This window comes from Alligator mississippiensis, chromosome 1 (genome assembly GCF_030867095.1).
Source record: "Alligator mississippiensis isolate rAllMis1 chromosome 1, rAllMis1, whole genome shotgun sequence".
Classification (NCBI taxonomy): Eukaryota; Metazoa; Chordata; order Crocodylia; family Alligatoridae; genus Alligator; species Alligator mississippiensis.
The window spans coordinates 159,598,992-159,619,650 of NC_081824.1; the positions used below are offsets into that span (position 1 = coordinate 159,598,992).

General features: G+C 39.8%; 1 protein-coding gene across 12 annotated transcripts in view; it reads right to left on the reverse strand.

The window, feature by feature from the left end:
* CEP170 (centrosomal protein 170) overlaps positions 1 to 20,659 on the reverse strand; it is a 181,111-nt gene that overhangs the window by 91,681 nt on the left and 68,771 nt on the right. For 10 of the 12 annotated variants that reach the window (XM_059715932.1, XM_059715908.1, XM_059715935.1 and 7 more), the window contains exons 5-8: positions 15,609 to 15,664; positions 15,342 to 15,504; positions 11,681 to 11,815; positions 3,654 to 4,127 (exon numbers count right to left, since the gene is read on the reverse strand). In XM_059715932.1, coding sequence (XP_059571915.1) covers positions 3,654 to 4,127; positions 11,681 to 11,815; positions 15,342 to 15,504; positions 15,609 to 15,664 — 828 coding nt within the window. Of the gene's footprint in view, positions 1 to 3,653; positions 4,128 to 11,680; positions 11,816 to 15,341; positions 15,505 to 15,608; positions 15,665 to 18,695; positions 18,803 to 19,488; positions 19,760 to 20,659 lie in introns of those variants that run through there. The other 2 variants (XM_059715939.1, XM_059715942.1) reach the window with 2 other exon arrangements.

Genomic DNA, 20,659 nt, shown 5'->3' on the forward strand with positions numbered 1-20,659 from the left:
TACCAGCTGTACTTGAGCTTGGTCTCATTACATCAACATATCTCCCCGTCAGATTACATTTATTTAAGCAGTCAGCTGATTACAAACGACTACTGAACCAGAAAAAGAAACCTGACCCTGAAAATGCTCCAGGGAGGATAAAAGACAGCTATAGTTACACATCATTCACTGTTATTGGAATACCTGCTGGGAGCTACAGGTTTGGAACATTATTAATAGTGTGTTTTTAGAATAGGTTTCCATCCAGTTAATTACCGCAGTTTCCAGAAAGGGGGTAGGGAATATCTCGTTAGCATCAGCATTAATCCTTTATCATACTTTCACAGAAGTGTAATGAATTTTCCCACCAGTTACTAACAATGCTGTGGAGCAGCAATGGACATATGGAGTATCACTACTTACCCACCTCTGTAACATGCTTAGCAAACTTTATCCATAGATTTCAAAGTATTTATTACATATGGTATATTTATAAGTGAAAAAACTATTACCTTAAATGTTTAAAAAATACTTATAAGAATAGACATTACTTTAAGCAGATTAAACTTATGACAAAGCAGTCTTGTGTACACTGTAATCATTGCAACACCAACTTCCTATTCTCTCTCTGAACAGTTTCTTCTTGTTTAAGCCATGAATTGATTTTTAAATAAATACTGATTTGTGCAGGTGTCAACCCCGGCATGTAATAAAGGGTGTTGACAGACATACACTGCCTACTATAATTCATGGCGCTTTGCAGGAAGAAACATGAGTTACAGCAAACCTGGTAGATCTAAAAGACTTTTGCTGCTGGGTTGGGGGAGCGGCAGGAAATCAAAGTCCAGTTCTCCCCCTAGCTCCACCCCCCCTCACAACTACGGTGCCATCTTCTCCAATCCACCCACCCCACCCTGCAGTGCAGCCTGGGCAAACCCCAGATAGAGCTCTCCCTTCCCATTCTGAAGACAGCACCAGTGGTGGGGCTGGGCTGTATCAGCCCACTCCTGATCCTGGTGTGGGCTGACTGAACTTAACAAAGGTGCTCCACTTTGGAGCACCTTTATCTGAACCTTCACATAATGAGGGTTCAGACTGTCATGCAACTGAGCACTTTTAAAGCACCCTGCAGCTGTGCACTTCCATAAGAGCACAGCTGTAGAGCGCTTCAGGGGCCCAATCACACAACAAACCATCATTTTTTCTGTGCCCAAAATGACTTTCTTCATCTGAGTCTCCTTCTGTGCTGGGTCTTTTTGTATCTGTTATCTAGATTAGATGCCTTGCTAGTCCATGACTGTTTTAATAGGTCTCTTATCAAGCACCAAGCACTAGTAGCATTAAACTGAATTATCACAGTATTAGTTATTAAAAAAAAAAATGATATGGTTACTTAGGGATAGGTAACCTCTGGTATGTGCGCCAAAGTTTGACACAAAGGAATTTTGCTTGGCAGCCATGGCGTGGGGAAAGGGGCCAGGCTGTGCTGCCATAAAGATCAGGCCACTTGCAGCTCCCCTGCCATCCACCCCCCCTGTCATGCCAACATCTTACAAGTCAAGTTTGTGGGTGTTTTTGGTACTCTGCCCAGAAACACCCACAAACTTGACTTGTAAGATGTACCAGGTACTTGTAACTGGACCAGGTACTCTGCCCAAAAACACTGTTGACCCCTGTAGTAACTAATAATGATCAGATTTACATTTGAAAAGCACCTATTTTAAATATCATAAGGATTACAAAGTGTTCAAATTTGTTTATCAGAAACAGAAATACTAGGTAGATTAGTGGTTCTCAAACTTTTTTAGATTCAAGGCACCACTCAGTAAACTGAAGGCATGCCTCCATACCCTTTTGTGAATTGGGTGACACCCCTTTTCAATAACTTAATTTATAACATTGTTTACTTCCTTTCAGAGGACCCAGACAGTGGGGCAGGGGAACAGGGGCCAGGCAGGGAGAAATTTGAGCTTGCCCTTATCTGCTTAACTCCTCACACCTCACTACACCCCTCAAAGGATCTTGTGGCACCCTGGTTGAGAATCACTGGGCCCAAAAGCAATACAGAACAGTCATCCATGTGGCTGCATAGATAGCATAATGCTCTTTTAAAATTAAAAATTCATCACAACCTTGTTTCTCAAATTATTCAGCAAATTTCTCTTTGGAACACAGATGATAATTCTGTTGGGTGTTTGCACAAGGCTTAGTAAATTGGGAGTCCTGGACCAGGACTGTAGTTTCTTGGTGCTACCACTACTTTGCCACTGTTCACCAAAATTTTTAGAAACAAGAGTCAAGTTTTCAGAGTGGCTGTTGGTACATAAAACAAGAGGAAATTTAAGAGACAACCTATGATATAGAGCATACTTAAGAACAGAGTTTATGTCAAAAGCATTTTCAGTTGACAAAAATGTAAAAATTATTCATTAGTTTCTGCTACCACAAAATGCCCCAAAGCCTTGTAAGCATATGTTTGTATAAGCAACAGTTCTGATTTTTCAGAGTAATGTGGTTGATGTTTTCAAGAATGTTTACAGTGTAATACAATCCAATGTCATGAATAGCAAAGAAGTCACTGTGGTAATATTAACCCAGTCCCATTAACCTCTAGCTGTTATAGAGGTTTTCAAAGTTTGTGCTTTAAAGTTTAGTTTGGAAAAGATAGTACTCAAAATCAAATTTCTGATCAATACAATTCTATCCCAATTGGCTGAACAGAACAATAAGTTTATGAAACAAGATCAAGAAAAGAGGACGATCACAGTTTAGCTGGCAGAATATTAAAAAAGCAAGTAATTTGCAAAAATTAAAAAAAAATGCCAACAAGTTTTCTTTTCCAAAAGTCTGAATGGCACCACAATTTGCATAAGCAAATTGTAGGAGGCTTTTTTCCTTAAATTGTTTAACAGAATCTCAAGTGGAATTTACACACTTAAAAAACTATCATTGCCACCTATTAGTTTTCAACTGAAATACTGGATGTGATGCCTGCAATACACAAACATTTAAAATCAACAGGTATTTTGGTTGATAAAACTACTTTCGAGCACATGTAGCATGAAATTTTGCAAAATGGAATTACTTGAAGAGTTTTGTTTTGTTTTTTTAGGATACTGACAAAGTTGAAACGATCCTCCAAAATTAGCATTTTAAGTGAAGTAGCTACATGCAGAATATCATACACATCATGCAAATTTTGTTTAGCTTTCATAAATGTGACCATAGCACGGAAGCCATTTATTGAATACTTGCTGCTGAAAGACCTGCACAAGCATATTTGAATTTATGAGTTTTGGTTTTCAAAAGCAAAATTTTTTTCAAACAAGTAAACATTTAATAAGTGAACTGCATAAAAATGTAACTGAGATGCTTTTTTTTTTTTTTTTTTTTTTTTTTTTTTACTTTTAAAGAAGAATGTTTTGGAATACACGACATATTTATTGCACAAAAACTCAACACAACTCCAACTGGTATACTTACAGTGAAGTAATGTAATTGTTTTCTTTTTTAAGGATCAATCTTGCAATGCAATTAGCTAGCACAGATCCCTGTGCACATGTGGAGTACTAATGACTTAATCTGGACTCTGCAAGGAACAGGGGCCACTTGCTGGATTTCAGTGAAGGATCAAGGCCTTCAGAAATAAGCATAGCTGGAACTATTTACTTTACCTTTCAGTCTCTTCAAGTAAACTGGAACATCACTCTTAATACTTTTTGAATCTTCTTCTGTTGGTTCCCATATCATTCTAGGGGGGTTATTCTGTGCTAGCCAGTCCGCTACTTTGCTCTCTGCAGCCATCATCACTGTTTGAAGCCCAGGCAGGTCCTGACCACCAGAGGACGACTTCTTCGGCTTATGTCGTTGATCTGAAGTGAATTTTGTCACATGATCTTTGATTGTTACTTTTCCTGGGGTGTTGTCATCAAATTCAATGGTAAATGAAGCATGCCCAGCACCTGCTGCATGGGAGCTTTGTGTGTCTTTTGTTGGAATTTCATGGATAGTGCTCTCCTCTATCTGTGAGGTTTGCTGGAATTCCTTTGTAGGGATTTCAAAGTAACTTGGCTCCCTACAGAAAGGATAAAGTTCTTCATTTGCAGATGCAGAATGCTCCTCAACTTGCTTGGTATCTGTGCTGCATCCTATTAAGAAAAATAAAAAATAGATTTCACAACACTTGGGAACTTTGAGGTCTTCAAGAAATTTCAGGATTCCTATAAGGGCACTTGAGTGATTCCTGGAAAAATAGCACTAATCTGTGCAAAAGACTGAACAACCTAGTTCAGAAATTGTAAATTATTTCTATTACATGAAAAGTGTCAGCCTTGACTGCAGGCACTACAAAGTGGCAGAAAGCTCACTTAGAATTTGCCAAAGAAAATTTGCACTCCCACAGATTTTTGAATGATGTAAAGAACAGACATTAGTAGCAACATGATAAACAGAATAAAAAATTGTAAGACCTAACACTTGGAAAAAACTGTCACTATTCCAAAGTACTTGGAAACCATCAAAAGGCTACTGACTATATTTATGGGTACCCTTAAGTTACATGGACTTCATTTTCTATGAAGTATATTTTTGTTGAGCAAGATTGGAAAACAAGAAACCAAACAATGTTATGCAAACAAGAGTTCCTTTGTGAAAGTTTTAAAAAAGGACAAGAGTAGGCATTAAAATACAAATATCTTTATTTCTACAAAAGGTAAAACCAAGAACTGCTCTAAATCCATGACCTGCCCCTGTTTTGCATGTTAATCTAAACCATAAAGCAGAAAAAGCAGGCTTAAGCAATAGCTAGAAGCATGCAGAACTTTATAAGCAACATGCTTTGGAATGGAGCAAAGAAAGCAGGAAGGATGAGGACATGAGGTGGGAAATGAGTCCCACTACACATTCAGAATAAATGTTAGGTTCAAGCTTCCATGGTGCTGGTAACAAAAGCCGTTCATATTTCTTCAGGAAAACTAGCTTTTATTTGCATTAGTTAAAGCCAAAATATCTGGCTGAAGAATGCACAATAAGCAATAGATGTTTGTTTAGAAGTTAGTAGCAGCTGCACGCTAGATGAAACAGTAGAGAATATGAACAGTTCCTACTCATTCTATGAGTCATACCAAGATTTGGAGGAAAAATAAAAAGTGTTTTAGGTTGCTTGGTAAAGATACAGAATACTCTCAATTTGTTCATCTGAAGAAAGCCAAATTTAATTCACCAAGATACTGAAAGCTTATACATGAAATCTGTTATCCAACAAAATAGCTGTGTAAATACAGTTCTAACAGTCATGGGTGGCAAGCAGTAAGGAAAAAATGCCTAGGTTTAAATGTTTCTTCTGTTCTTCAGGAAACACTTGCTTTTCTGTGAAGCACCGATTTATTCTCAGCACTGTATGTCTTTAGAAAAAGATGATGAAAACCTAGAAAATAAGGCTATTTGATCTTGATAGTCTCAACTACTTTGAGACTAGTATAACTGTTGGAAATGTTCAAGAATGAATGATGTTAGGGTGGGATGACTAGATTAGCATACATCCATCCTTGATCCTCACTTCTGGAAGCTAACAGGATATAAAGAAACCTCAGTAAAAGGCATATAGGTTGTTTTAAGTCACTAACAGTAGCCTCCTTCAGAAAATTAGTTATTGTGCCAAATTTAAAAATTGAAACTAGAACAGATTAGAAAGTACAAATATTCTGCTATCAGATGACAGCACCACTTTTAAGATAAACAAATGCATAAAACCTGATTAGAATACTTCCTACTTTAACTGAGTATCATAATCTAGTTTCAACCTAAATTATGACAAAATGGATTCCTCAAATAATTTATGAAGATATTATCATGAATTACTTAATGATAAAAACACATTTTTTACTACATAAGGACAAATTTTGTAGAAAAGTTCTCTCCCAGTTTACAAAAAAAAATTAAAAGTAGCTAAAAACATTCTCTTTTGAAGCTGCAGTATTTGCTGGTGCTGTAAAAGGTCAGGTTTACCAGGATTAAGCAGAACAAAAAACAGGAAATCCCAAATATATTACATTTCATGTTGCATTGCAGTATAAAGCAAAACATAGCACAGTAAAAACCAAAAATTCCATGTTGATCCTTATCCAGATCATCATGAAACATTAGGAAGAACATTATGTTTTGTTAGCCCTCTTCACTTAAAAAGCACAGGAGGCCTGGAATACTTCAATCATTGATAATAACTTCACTTATCTACTGTTAATCTACAATGTCACTTAAAATTTGCAGGTATTAATAGGAAGGAAGTTGTATAGAATAACCTTACCTTTGCTATCCCAATATTGAAGTAATTTGCAGTGCCTGAGAAATTTGCGTTTTGGTATAAAAGCTAAATCATACTGAAGGGCAACTCCTTAAGCAAGCTGTTCTGCAAACACTTACCAGAAATGTGGTTCATCATACTTAACTATGATCTGAATTAAATAAAACCCACAAAAATTGGTCTGTGAACGGATTATAAATGATCAGTGTGGTAAATAAGTTGGGGATAAGACAGCCATAGATTTGAGCTGGGAGGGAAGGAAAAGGCAGAGGTGAAAGAAAATGGTCTCTAACTTTGAAACTGAGAAGAAAAGCAATTGGTACTTAGAGCTGCAGAAAAGATGCAATAAGGCTGACAGTTGAAGGAAGCTGAAACTAAAGCTAACTCCCTGGAAAGGGTATGCAGGAAGCCCGGAAAAGGGAGCAGGCTATAACAGGAGAGCAATGAGTGAGGATCTGCATACAGCAGAAGAGGGCAGGAAAACTACAAGGGCGGGGGGCAGGGGAGGCATAAATCAGGAACCAAAAGAGCACTGTAGTTGCTCCTGGGGATGTCTTGAACCCATTGGGGGGGGGGGTAAAAAACACAACCCCCTAAAAAAAACAAAAAACCAAAAAACACCTCCTAGAAAAAGTGTTGGAAGAGATACAGTATGTGTGATCATGAAGAGAAGGAGCGGTAATCCACGAGATTCTTCATGAAAGAGTAGTGCATGTATTAAGAGGATATGAAGTATGAAGAATCTTAGCTTACATTAGTTAACTTAAATTGATTAAGGAAATTATTTGGCTAGTATGAACTCATGACTCAAAAACAAAAAAAAAAGCAAGATTAACTTTGAATCATTGTAAAGACCCAAAATTCCACTTGATCTACCAGACAGGAAAATCTCTCTAGGTACTCATTGTTAGTCACTGGAATTCATCTACGGCAGGAAACTGCCTACATAACTAAAGGTTTCTTTAAGGCACTGATAATCCATTTCTGCAAAAAAAGGAAGTGGTATTCAGAAAATATCTACTATGAACAGATTATTTTTTTGTAAATTATCTTTTCTGCTCTTTGTAACATGATTTTGTATTCTTTCCTCATTTATAAAAGACTAAATGAATTTTAATTATGAATGTACTAAATGCTACAAAGACATCTTCTGACAGTAGGTAGATTTTTTAAAAATGTCAAAACAGAAGCAGGAGGGAAAACTCTTTAGTTGCTATTTTTTTTTGTTATTGTAACAGATTGGTTCATTATTGGGCCCAGCATCAAAGCTTACTGGATAAATTTAATTTATTCATTTCTGCTGTATTTTCTTTTCAATAATACTCAAGTTTACTCCATTTCTTTTTATGCTAATATGAGATCCACGCTAACCTTTCAAGGTTCACAATTTTATGATTTTACTTCATGTTCCATATTAATGATATTAAGGGGAAAATCTATAATTTACTATAATTTCCTACTAAACGTAAGTATTTTCACACATTTTAGAGTTTGCACTTTAAAGTATCTGCTACCAACTGCCACCAAGGCTGCTTGCTAAGAAACTGGTAATCTTTATGTATACTAATGCTTGGCAGATGAATGAAATACAAGACTAGAAACTATCTTTTTTCATCTAAATATCTTTTAAGACTCACTTTTACAAGCTTAAGTGCTTCCTATCACATGCTGTGCATATTTACTTCCATAACCCTGCTATATTCAGGTTTTACCTATGCAACACCCACTTATTCTATGCACCAATTGCAGCAAAGTTCTTAAGCACATGCTTAGTGGCTTTACTGTGAAGAAACATTACTATTTAATTTAATTGCAACTCTAGCAGCCTTCTAAATTCTCTGCCAGGGATTTATTATTTTAAATTTTGCAGGACAATCTTTTTTTGCTAGATGTAAGACAACTTGATATATCACATTAAAATATTATCTTGGTGTTCAAAAATATAAGTACCTATTAAAAAACCTTGTATAAATTACTATTTATTTAGAGCCTTAAGCTGAATTTAAAATCAAGTTTTCTGTCTCCATTTCCTACATATTTAAGATGGGAGAAATATAATTCAGGTGAGTAGAATTAGCAATGCTAAATTCTGGAGCAGTCAGTGAAACCAACAAATAGTTTTATATTAGGAACATAAGGATATGAGATAATGTAGATACCTATGTATTTATGTTAAGTACTGAAAGCTAAAAAAAAAAAAAATGTATGGTACCTTAAATTGGGCTTGAAAACAATAATCTTGGGTAGCATGAAATCATTGCGGCCGGAAATGGCAGGAAATTATGTGCATCTATACCATTTTATGGGTTCATGGTTCATAAAATTAGATCAATATTCCCTGTCTCCACCACACCAAAAAAAGAAACATATCTGTCTACAACTGGGCTACTGTACTGCACTCTGTTTACTACCAACAATTTTCATTAGAATTCCATTAGAGCTGAAATATAGTAATACCAAAATATTCCAAATAATTTAAGGCTATAAAGGCTAATAGTTTATAGTTAATTTATCAGTGACAAATCCCCAACATCAACTTCCTGATTAAACTATGCCCCATCTGTTGTAACATATACTTTGCCTTCTATTCAAGGGAGAACAATTTTTCTATTTGTTAAAGTGTGAAGGACACCATCACTAAGATTAATTTGTTAAATAGTAACAGGATGTTATTTGGATTTGCCTTAAATTTATGGAACTAAACAAAGTTCAAAGAATTAGAAATAGGCATTCAACCTGCAATTTACTTGTTAGACAGTTTTTGCATTAAGAACAGTGTTTCAATAGGATGTTTTTTAATTTGTTTGTTTTAAATGTCTGAGATCATACACTGTTTATCATGCAAGGCGGCAAAATGACCCTCTTGAATGGTCCATTTATTATAATCAACTCTTAATACAGTGTTGGATTTTATTGATCATTCAGTTTAATTAGAGGCAGAATTATTTATTTTACTTTTTTTGAATTCAGGGAACATCATAAAGGCTATTCTACAGTTTCATAAACCATTTGCGTTGCATTATTTGAAGAAAGCAGCATTCATATGTGGGGGGAAGAAACAAAGTATGTATCACATTACAGAATTAATCACTGTCTGTGATATTTGGAAGTTACCTAACAGTAGTGTTATTTCAATACAACATATCTTTATAATATCTTTTTAAAAACAGTCCTCAATATAACAAAAAATAACACCCATCCCATACACATGTAGCATTAAACTAATGAAAATAGATATAAGCAACTATGAAAAATATCCCTCAAAATAACCTTTGCCATTAACATTTTATTTTTACTTCCTTGGTGCTCTTTCAACATATACCTTGGGTATCCTCACCCATACAGTTAAAATATTCCTTCTGTAAATCAGAAAGATGGTCAAGAACACTAACCTAAAAAGAGATTAATGCCACAAATGGTGGCATCTGTTTCAGAGTTGCTCTCTCTGAAAAGAAGCAAGCGGTGGAGACATCACAACTGCCTCAGAAAAGCGGAAGGTACGTTTCATAACAAAATGATTTATGTTCATAACCAAGTTAAAAAAGGAGAGTAGAATAATCCTGCTGATACAGGCATGCACTTAATAACTTAAAGGGAGTGCACTAAAAAAAGCTTAAGAAGGAGAGAGAGAGCATGTGCATACATACACACAGACAGTAAGATCTTTATGATGTTAAAATTCATCTCTTTCACTTTGCCTTTACAAACACTATTTTTCTGAGGATTTTAGGGAGGGAGTGGTTTAATTGATTTTTCCCTATCGTGACAGAAACAGAGACGGAAACGTAAGACAACTGGTTGTCGCTTGTTTCTCTTCAGATGACTTTCAGGGATGAGTGTCACTTGAGAATGTGAAAGCAGTCATCAAGGATAAAATGCCAAAGAAATCAAAGAATTTTACCTGTCCCTTCCTAGGAAAATGTGAGCAAAAATGCTGCATAAATAGTAGCTTTTGAGAAAGTTTCTGATCAAGATGAAACATGGGATCAGAAAGCCATAAGAACACTACGGGACATCTGTCAAAAAAGTACTCAAAATCTTTATAATTGCATCATGTACCTATATTTATGCCACATACACACTACAAAAATTCTTATAAAAATTTTTAGTTTCACACAATTTTATTGTAACAATTTCTATATGTATCTAGTTGTAAAACTTAGTTTATCTATACAAGACTCAAAATGAATCATAAAAACTTCTTGAAGCGACAAAAATAGTTTTCCTTTACATAAAAATCTCACCACTTTATAGTTCTTCACCTGCTTTCTACCTACTAACCCCAAATCCCGACATTTTATTCTACAGGTTGGTAGCAGGAGCTATTAGGGAGCAAAATTCAAGACTTCCTAATACAATACAAAACTCATTATATTTTGGGGTTTTTGATGTAAGTTTATAAAAAACCTCTTTAAACTTACCATTGGTTGTGCAAGTCACTGTTACAGTCAGGAGGAAACAAATATAGTTTCAATTTTAAAAAGTTAAATTTAAGAAACACTTCAAACATACATGCATATGGGTAAGTTTGCATTCCTAAAATCTATATTTAACATCTACATAAAAGTGATCTGGTTTAATTTTGGCATCAGTGGAATTTCTGGATACACAGCACTTTTGAAAAAAAAAAAAAAAAAAAAAAAAAAAAATCAATCCACTTCTATTTATGCCTAATGATAGGAACCCAAGGTTGTAAATTGTGTCCAAGTATTTTACAAAAATAATACAAGTCTGAACAGCAACTAATGGAAATCATAAAATCCTACTTAGATATACTAGGGCTGAACAGTAAGAGTTTTCTTTGCAAATCTTAATATTTGACTTTAAAAGTAGAAGAGATATTACAATTAATGAAATGTTAATGAGTGAAAGTGGAATCACCTCTATGGTTGACAAAAGCTCACTTGCTATAATTTAGATTAAATGCACTCACCTAATAAGAACCTCCCCCAGGTTTTGTATTTTCCATGTAAGCATATGTTTATTAACTATTTAGCAAAAATGTCTAGCTACTGCATCTTGGCTATAGCTGACTAAAGTGAACCTAGCTCTACTGAAGTCTATGAGAGATTTTACCATTGACTTCAATTGAGTCGAGATTTAACCCTGATTTGAGTTCAATGGACATAGTAACTTTGGGGCATACAGCTCCAGCAGTCATGAAAAACAGAGAAAACAAAATATCAAGATAGATATGCCATTCTGCAGTATGGAATGCAGATACACATTAGTCAGTGGAGTTTAACAGAAGTAAATAGGATACAGGAGTGACTAATGTATCATTACTCACCAACTATGGTATTTTTCCTAGAACTCCTCTTACCTGTGTAGTCCCATATTTTAAGAGTTTACTTTAATAAGTAAATATTCTGAAGTGGAATGTCTTTCAGATAGACTTACCTGAAGCTCCTGTTTCATGAATTTTTTCTTCACGTTTGCCTTCTTGCTTGCAACCATTTTTTTCATCAGCCTCATCATCACCCCACCATGATGGCTGTCCATATAAAGGCGTACCACGAGGCATTGCAGAAAGATCTATAGAGACGTTCCAAAATAAAATAAGTTAGTCTTACATTTACTTGCAATGCTTAGATATCAGAGAATAACTAGGAAAATCTTTTATGTTGAAAGCAGTAGTGTTTTGACTGTATACATTCAGGCAAATACACAACCAGTTTAAAGTCTGGATAAGTGATCCATGTTCTAAATATAAAAGATCACAAATGACCTGACCAAAACTGCTTGCTTAAGCACTTATGCAAATTCAGTTGACTTCTCTCTCATCAGTACTTCAAAGTGTTTTTAAACATTGTTTTCTAAATTCATTTAAGTCATCTCAGTATCTGCATATTATCAAAAACTAACTGCTACTATTCTTGTGAAAGAGTCACTTTTATCCACATTGACCTTTAACTGGAATCTGAACCGTCACACGTAAAAACGATCAAATTCTGTACTGCTGCCAAGGTTCTAAATAGCTGACTGCTACTAAGGAATAACAAACTGCACAGACTTTAATAAATAGCTTAACAATGCATTTTACAGGAATATTTAACTGAAAGAAAATGACTGTCAAATAATGTTTTAATTTCCAGTATCATACAGATGCTCTCATGGATTAGATCTTTGGTGTTTTAATACCACTATAGATAACTATTGAGAAAAATATGTACACAGTTACTGATGCATCAGTTCCCAAATCGCTATCACTTAATTGTGTTTATGTCTGGAGTGCAGAATAACATATCTTAAAGAACTGTATATTTTGCAATAATATATACTGTTCAGATGCTATGAAAAAAAGATTGTTTCCATAATGTGCATTTTTAAATTTATGGACTGCTCATGAATGTATATACAGTAGTTATTAACAAATGGCTTACAAGGGAATTAACCTTCCCCCAAAGTAAATGTAATAACCATTTCATATGCTTTCATCTATACAAATTTCAGATTAGTTTTCTTCCAAAACTAAGCTTTACATTAGAATATACTGAAGTATCTAAAAGCATGATAATACACATTTCTATATGGTTAACTGAATGAATAACAGTAAAAAATATGTACTTATGCAGGTGTAAAGAAGAACCAATATCCAGATACACTTCCAAGTTAGTGCTAGTATGAATGCATTACTTAAGGCTGCTTTCTCATTCTATGGGTTTCTGTTTGGGGTACGTGTCAGCAGGCAAGAAATATTGCCCAACCTTGTGTAAAACAAGTTTTTGGATTCCAGAGAAGCAAATCCATTACTAATGATAAATTGAAAAGATGATTTCATATACGCACGAGTAGGCACTGAACTTACCAACCCTCCTCCCTCCCCCAAAACAAAAGACTAATTAATTATGCTACACAGTATTATAAACTACTATTGAGAGATTCGACCTATGTCTACATGGTAAACTTACTGGGCTCAAGATCAACATCAGACTTGCAAAGCATGTCATACAGCCTGTGTTTGTTGATTTGCTGGCTGAGGGAATCAGCGGTGGCAGCAGTAGGTGAGTGGTGGCCAGGTTGGAAACAGTAGTCTACTTTCAGAATGAACTCTGCTCATTTGACCCAGCACTCCTAAAAAGTAGTCCCAAAACCTTTTATAACCAGCACATCTGTGCAGTGTCATGAGCACACTAACTAAGCAAGTGATATTGTCCCTAAGCCATGAGAGCAATTTTGCCTAAGTACAGCCTGATGATGTTCCTGTTCTGAACTCAATTCAAATCTGCTGCAAATATATGAAGAACTTTTTTTTTAAAGACCAACAATAGAAACTATAAAATTGGTTTTGAACAATACTACAAACTGTCTATGGCAGGGGCTGTCCTTCTATCCTTCTAGAGCAGGGGTCGGCATGCATGCTAAGCATGGCACGCAAGGCCATTTTCCTAGGCATGCGTTGGGGCCAGGGAGGCAGCAGCTGTTTGTAGCCTCCTGGCTGCAGCTGGCCCCAGCTCTGGGTAGCTGATGCCAGCTGGGAGCCCAGGCTGCTCCTAGCAGGCAGCTGGGATACTGTAAGCCCTGCTGGGAATAGCATGGGCTCCGTGGCTAACAGCAGCTACCCAGAGCCGAGGGGCTACAAACAGCTGCTGCCTTCCCACCCCTGGCCCTGGCCCCAACAGGTACAGTGCTGGTACCTGCTGTCTTCTCTGAGCCCAGGGCCAGGAGACAGCCGGGACCAGGGCAGGAGGGCAGCAGCTGTTTGTAGCCTCCCGGCTGCAGCTGGCCCCAGCTCTAGGTAGCTGCTGATAGCCACGGAGCCCGGACTGCTCCCACGGAAGCCTGGCTGCAACCAGCCCAGGCTCTGTAGCTATCAGCAACTACCCAGAACCTGGGCCAGCTGCAAACATCTGCTGCCTCTCAGCCCTGGCCCCGGCCCCGGCCGCCTCCCAGACACAGACCCGGCCCCGGGTTCCGGGGAGGCAGCACATACCAGCGATGCTCTCCACTGTGCTGCCCTTGCTGCTTCTGCAAAGCAGAGCTGGAACTTGGCACGGCAGGGCATATTGGGGAGCGCAGAAAGCCACCTGCTCCCAGCTCCCCGCTGCCCTACCACACTTCCTCTGCAGGTGGGGGCAGCAGTGAGGGGCACAGCCCCGGATACTGGCCACACTGCTCTCATGCACACAGGGGAAGTGTGGCAGGGCAGTGGGGAGCTGGGAGCAGGCAGCTTTTTTGGCACCCTGCACTGTGCCCTGCTGCACCAAGTTCCAACACTTTGCAGAAGCAGTGAGGGCAGCACAGCAGGGAGCATTGCCAGTATGTGCTGCCTCCCTGGAGCCCGGAGCTGGGGCCGGGAGGCAACAGATGTTTGCAGCTGGCCCGGATTCTGGGTAGCTGCTGACAGCCACAGAGCCCAGGCTGGGGGGCAGGGGCTTTGGGTGGGAGGCAAGGGTCATGAGCAGGGCTGGGAGGCAAGGGGCAGCAGGGTTGAGGGCAAGGGTTTTGGCTGGGGTGCACAGGGCAGCAGGGCTGGGGGGGCAGGGGCAGCAAGGCTGGGGGGCAGGGGGCGTGAGCGGGGCTGGAGGGCAGGGGCTTCAGGTGGGGGTCAAGAGGCACAAGCAGGGCATCCTGCCATGTACCCCCTGCCCTCATTTTGTTTTTCTGGCATGCCAGCACTCTGGCACCTTCCAAGGTAGGCATTGTGGGGGTTTTCGGCACTCCGGCCAAAAAAAACCTTGCCTACCCGTTCTAGAGTTTTGCACCACAGGGTTTTGGTTGATGACTCAATCTTTATGTATTATTACATCAATGTAAACAAAATGAACAGCTCAAACTAGAGGCATCAATTCTTATCAATTTCCAAAACTCAAAGGTTGAGGGTATGATAGGAAATTTGTGAAATAAAAAGTTTTGCCTTATTTTAGATTTATGTTTATATGTCACGATAAAGGAGGTTGGAGAAATTCCATTCAGAGCATACATATATTGAGTGCACTTTAAAAATAAGTCTCTATTGCTGACTGTTTATATTTATACCTATTGCCCAAAAATTTGAAAAAGAAAAAAAAGTTATAGCTCCTCACAAATTATAATATTAATTGATGCATAAACTTCTCACCCATAGATTTTTCTTCAGATTTCAACGCTTCTGTAGCTTTATGATGCATTTCAGTCATATCACCTGATACCTTTGGCTCTGTACCTTTGGAGCTGATTGACTTTGATCCTTCTATTTCTGAGGATTTCTGGGATAACTGGAGCTGACTCGTGAATTTTTCATGCTGAGAGAGAAACAAACAAGGCTCAAAAACAGAAAAAAATGGCACAAATAATAGCAATATCTACATAGAAGACTGTAGTATACATAACGATTGCATACTATTACCTTAAGTGCTTCTTCAGGAACCCTCATTTCTCCTCTGACTACAGTAAAAAGATTAGTATGTATGAAACGATAAGGAAAGACTTCATTTTTATATAGAAACAAAAGTATTTTATTCTATTCTATTAAAGTACGTGAGTACCTTCTGGCAGCATGTTAAGCAACACTAGTATCATGCTATCTAGTGTTTTTTGTCCTCTAATCCTCTCCCCAAGACCAGAAATGCATTTAGGTGGAGTGCTTTTGTTGTGCGTGTGTGCTTTTGCTAAGTGTTTGTGTGAGATAGAACAAGGTCAAATGAAAGGAACTCGCACTCAGAGAGGCAAGTGCTGAGGCCTTTCATGGTCTTTATTCCTGTAGAAATTCACTCCATAGATTTGGACCAGTCCTTGAGAACATTTTGTTTCCCAAAGAGATGAACTTGTGTCAGAGAAGCAAAAACAGCAACAAATCTTATCAACCTTAATAGCAATAAATGTTTTAAATCTTTCTGCATAATAAGCAAAGTAATTTAATAGAATAAAAGCATCAACCAAGATAAGAACATATTAGAGACGTTCACAGCCAGGATAAATTAATTTTACTTTCCTAAATTCCAAACTATGTTAAATATACTTCAAAGAAAAAAACCCATATTTTTTTCCTATTGCAGAGAATGGGATTTTTTTCCCCAAATGAAACATGCAAATTTTTGTTCTGAATTATCCATTTTTCTCCAGATGGGACAGATTTATCTCAATGAAAGGAAATTTTCAGGTAAGTACAGAATAATTTTTCTATTCATAGCATGAATTTCCACCAAACTGTTACAACAGAATTTTTATAGCATTTAGGTCCAGGATGAGAAGTAAGCCTTTTGTCTTGGACATCCCTAATAAGTAATATATATGCCACCTCCCACTGGGAATAAAGGCATGAAGAGGACTTCTAACATAAAATGCAATTACCTAAGATCAGTTGACTAACGTGCACAATTTGGTGATTTTACATGATGAAGGCCATGTGGCTGCCTAGCTGATTACTGGGATAGACATGGCTTCTAGTGATTGCACTTTGAGCAGGGGTGGGCAAAATATGGCCCGCGGGCCACATCCGGCCCGCGAGGCCATGCTATCCGGCCTGCGGTGCCCCGAAAAGAATGTAGAAAATTAATATTTCTCTGCCCTTGGTTCCTGTCAAAAATGTTCAAGCCCAGCGGGCTCCAACAACAGCGGAGCTCGCCCAGCCCCGCCCCCCAACTGGAAGCCCCAGCAGCAGTTTCTGGGCTGGGAGCATGTGCCGGCGCGGGTAGCTCAGGTAAGTAGGGCTGGGGGGGACCCTGGGCAAGGAAGGAGCGTGCAGGGTGTGGGGAGGGGGGGAGGGGGGAAGAGGAAGCAGCCCCTCCCTGCCCCACGCCCAGTGCCAGGCTAGCAGTGGGGCTGGTTACAAGCTGGTGCTGAGTACAGGGAAAAGTGGCCCCCCACCCACCCCATGACTAGCGCCCCACGCTGCAGCTACCTCATGTGCCTGCTCTAGACAGCCCTACGTGGGCTGCGAGCACCTGCAGCATGCGGCACCAGGCGTGGGGAGGGGCCAATTCCCCCCCCCCCGCACTCAGCTTTTCCCTGGGCTTCTTCCCTGTGCCGAGAAAAGCGGCCCCTCGCCTGTCCCATGGCTGGTGCCTCGTGCTGCAGACGCTTGCAGCCCGTGCAGGGCTGTCTGGAGCAGGCACAGGCAGCCCCAGGCCAGCTGCGAGTAACTGCAGTGCGGGGCGCCGGGCATGGGGCTGCTTTCTCCACCCCCCCCCGCGCTCAGCACTACCTTGTAACCCAGCCCCACCGTCAGGCTGGCAGTGGGGCGGGTTATAAGCTGGTGCTAAGCGCAGGGAGAAGTGGCCCCTCACCCGTCCCATGGCCAGTGCCCCGCACTGCAGCCACCTGCAGCCTGCATGAGGCTGCCTGTGCCTGCTCCGGACAGCCCCACGTGGGCTGTGAGTGTGCCATCCATGGGGCAGGTGGGGGCCACTTTTCCCCATGATCAGCACCAGCTTCTTCCCAGCTGGCGAGCAGGGGGTCGGGGCTGTGCGCTGACCCCCGCCTGTACTGCGGGGCTGGGGGGCACTGGGTGCGAGTGGGCAGGGAGCCAGTGGGAGCACAGGGCCCACACCGGTGTCCCGGGACCAGTGCTGCTGAGGCCCAGAGCAGGGTGCCAGGAGCACGGGGTCCCAGCTGGCAGGGGCTCTAGGGAGCCAGGCCAGCTCCTCCCTCACTGCTGGTGCAGCCCAGCCCAGCCCAGCCCAGCTCCACAGACCCCTGCTGGCCTGTGCCCCGCTCTGGGGCCCACCGAAGCTGGCCCTGGGACACTGGTCCCAAGACATTGGGAGGTTGGTCCCAAGATGATGACCAGGGGGTGGGGCACTTGTCAAGGGACAGGGCTACCCATGCAGCCCTCGACAGCCTGCCAAAACTGGGTAAGTGGCCTTCTGCCCAAAATAATTGCCCATCCCTGACTTAGAGGCTTAAGAAAAATACTTTTTAAATTTTAATTTGGGGACGAATACTACAACAGCTAGGAACACGACTTGCATAATTAAAAGTATAACATTGGATATCCTAGGAATTAGATATACCTGGATGGACACATTAGCTAGCTGGAGTCTATTTTAAAGGATAGGAAGTATACTGATAATTCCTGAAGGAGTTCAATCAGAGTAATGCTGAAAGGAGAAGAATAAGGTTTCAAAGTTGTGCTTTATGACAATGAGGTTGGAGTATTTCATGCTGGCATTTATGTAAAACTATTTTTTGTCAACATGCTGTCAATTCCCCTTCTTCTCGGATCCACGAGATAGTAGTTCTAAGCATCTATTTTGTAAGAGAAGACCTCCATGAAACAGGGGTGTTGGAAGGTCTAAAGTCAGGTTAATCAAGTTTAAATTCCATACCTGCCTTATAATCTTTTGTACAACCCTCTGAAACAGTGACAAATGAGAAAAGGCATAACCAGAAACATTGCCCAGACATGCATACTAGGTTATGGCACATGGAGAGGACGTTATTATTGTTTCCAGACATAATGTAGAAAAATCACCAATCCACTGAATCCACTTACGAAGAATTTCTAGTGTAGACTTTACAATAATCGAATCTCAACCGTATATCGGGATGCATCTCCCTTTTGATGGGCATTGCACACAGAAATAGGAAATTCTGTTTTATCTGGAAAAGGAGAAATTTATTTTATTCTCTCACATTCTTCCTTATTGAACGAAAACCCCATCAGCCATGATAACTAAAAGCACCAGAATAGGTATACCTCTCTCTAGACTGGGCAGGAACCAAGATTATCAGTAGACTTTTCAAATGATTCTTTGTGGCCTAAACTTTCCATAAAGTTTCTCATTGTTTCTCCCTAAAATCCAGGAACCAATTTGCCTGTGTGCTTTCATCTCAACAACCAGTGTCCAAATACCCATGTGACCACACTTAAGAAGACACTTAAGAAGACTAAATTCCCTTAGTCTCTGGGAATTTTATGTTGGGAAGATCACACTTGAAATATTGTCATTCGCATAACCTGCAAAATCACACAGAAGCACCCATACTTTCAGAGTATAGATTTTTCTTTTGGGTTGATATGATGCCATCAGCGATTTCATAATAAGCAAGGGAGCTGAGAAGATATCTGGATCTCACTTTCTGTGAAGGGCCAAGAGCATAAAGAACCCGTTTTTTCAGAAAAAAAGACCATCTTTTGGTGGACACTGAGTCTACAACTAACAGGAAAGGTAACTTTACTTTCTTTGTATAGGACATCGGGTTGAACTGGAAATGGGCATGCCTCTGAACAACCTTCTGGCCTCATGAAACGTAGCTTTTGTGCTATGCAAACACAAACTCCTTACTTTCTGCTTGTTCTTCCAATGCAGTGCTCTTGTGCCAATCATTATTCCATGGCCAGGTGCTAAACAAGAAGGTAGAGGTAAGATGTGGCAATCTGGAACAAATGGTGGATAACTGCCTAAACATTAGGAACTGGTGGGTGACAGTGGCAGCTAATAACCATCCAGTTATGCTTTTCCAGTCTTAAATGAAGGAACTCCTTGGCCTCTCTGCTACATTTTTTCATGAAGCCTAAGAAGGGATATACAGCTTGCTTAGAGGAGTTTCAGACCATCTAAAAGCATACTTTCATGAGACTCAAATCTGCTTAAAAGAATCTATCCTCTTAGGTTTCATTTGTTTTTTTAGTATCATTTGAGCCTCTCATTTTAATTCAGACATTTGATCTTCCTCTCCCAAGGAGGAAGAATTCCCTTTTTGCACGTGCAAATAACTTGCACACACCGATTCCACCAAAGGAATTAGCACACCCATAGTTGGCACTGCTCTACCATGCCACACACTGAGAAAATGTGCGGGAGAAATTGTGATGTTATTTTATTTTCTCTTTGGGAATCTGGCTCCATAATTCTACTTCAGAGGGAAGCAAAATCAAGCTCAGAGACTGCTCCAAAAATATTTCTAAGTTGTCAACTCTCTCTCATTTCTCAAAGGAGCAGTTTATTGTCTCCCCTCCTGCATATGGCACCTTCATGGTTTTCTGAGGAAAGGTATTGACCTTCAGTTCAGGTACAGCCTTTCCAGAGGCTCTACCCTTTTTGACTGCATCTTTGTAGATCTGTTTCCTCCAGGTATCCCATGGGGAGCTTGCTATTAATATGAAGAGGGGCCAAGCTGTACCCAAAGGTCCCTTACTGCACTGTTTAGTGCTGATAAGATCTGTACTGTGTCTATCCACACCTCAAGAAGCATGACTGCTAACGCAAACTCTAAGGCAGTGATTCTCAAGTGGAGTACCACACCAGATCCTTTGAAGGATGATGCAAGTTGGAAGGGAATAATCACAGGCTAAGGGTTGCCCATGCCTGGCTGATTCTCCACGCCAAAGGCCTAGTCCCTCTGCAAGAAGGCAAGTGCTATGATATATAAATTAGTTTTTGAAACTTGATGCTATTCAATTTACAAAAGTTATGGAGGGGTGCCTTGAGTCCAAAATGGTTGAGATCCACTGCT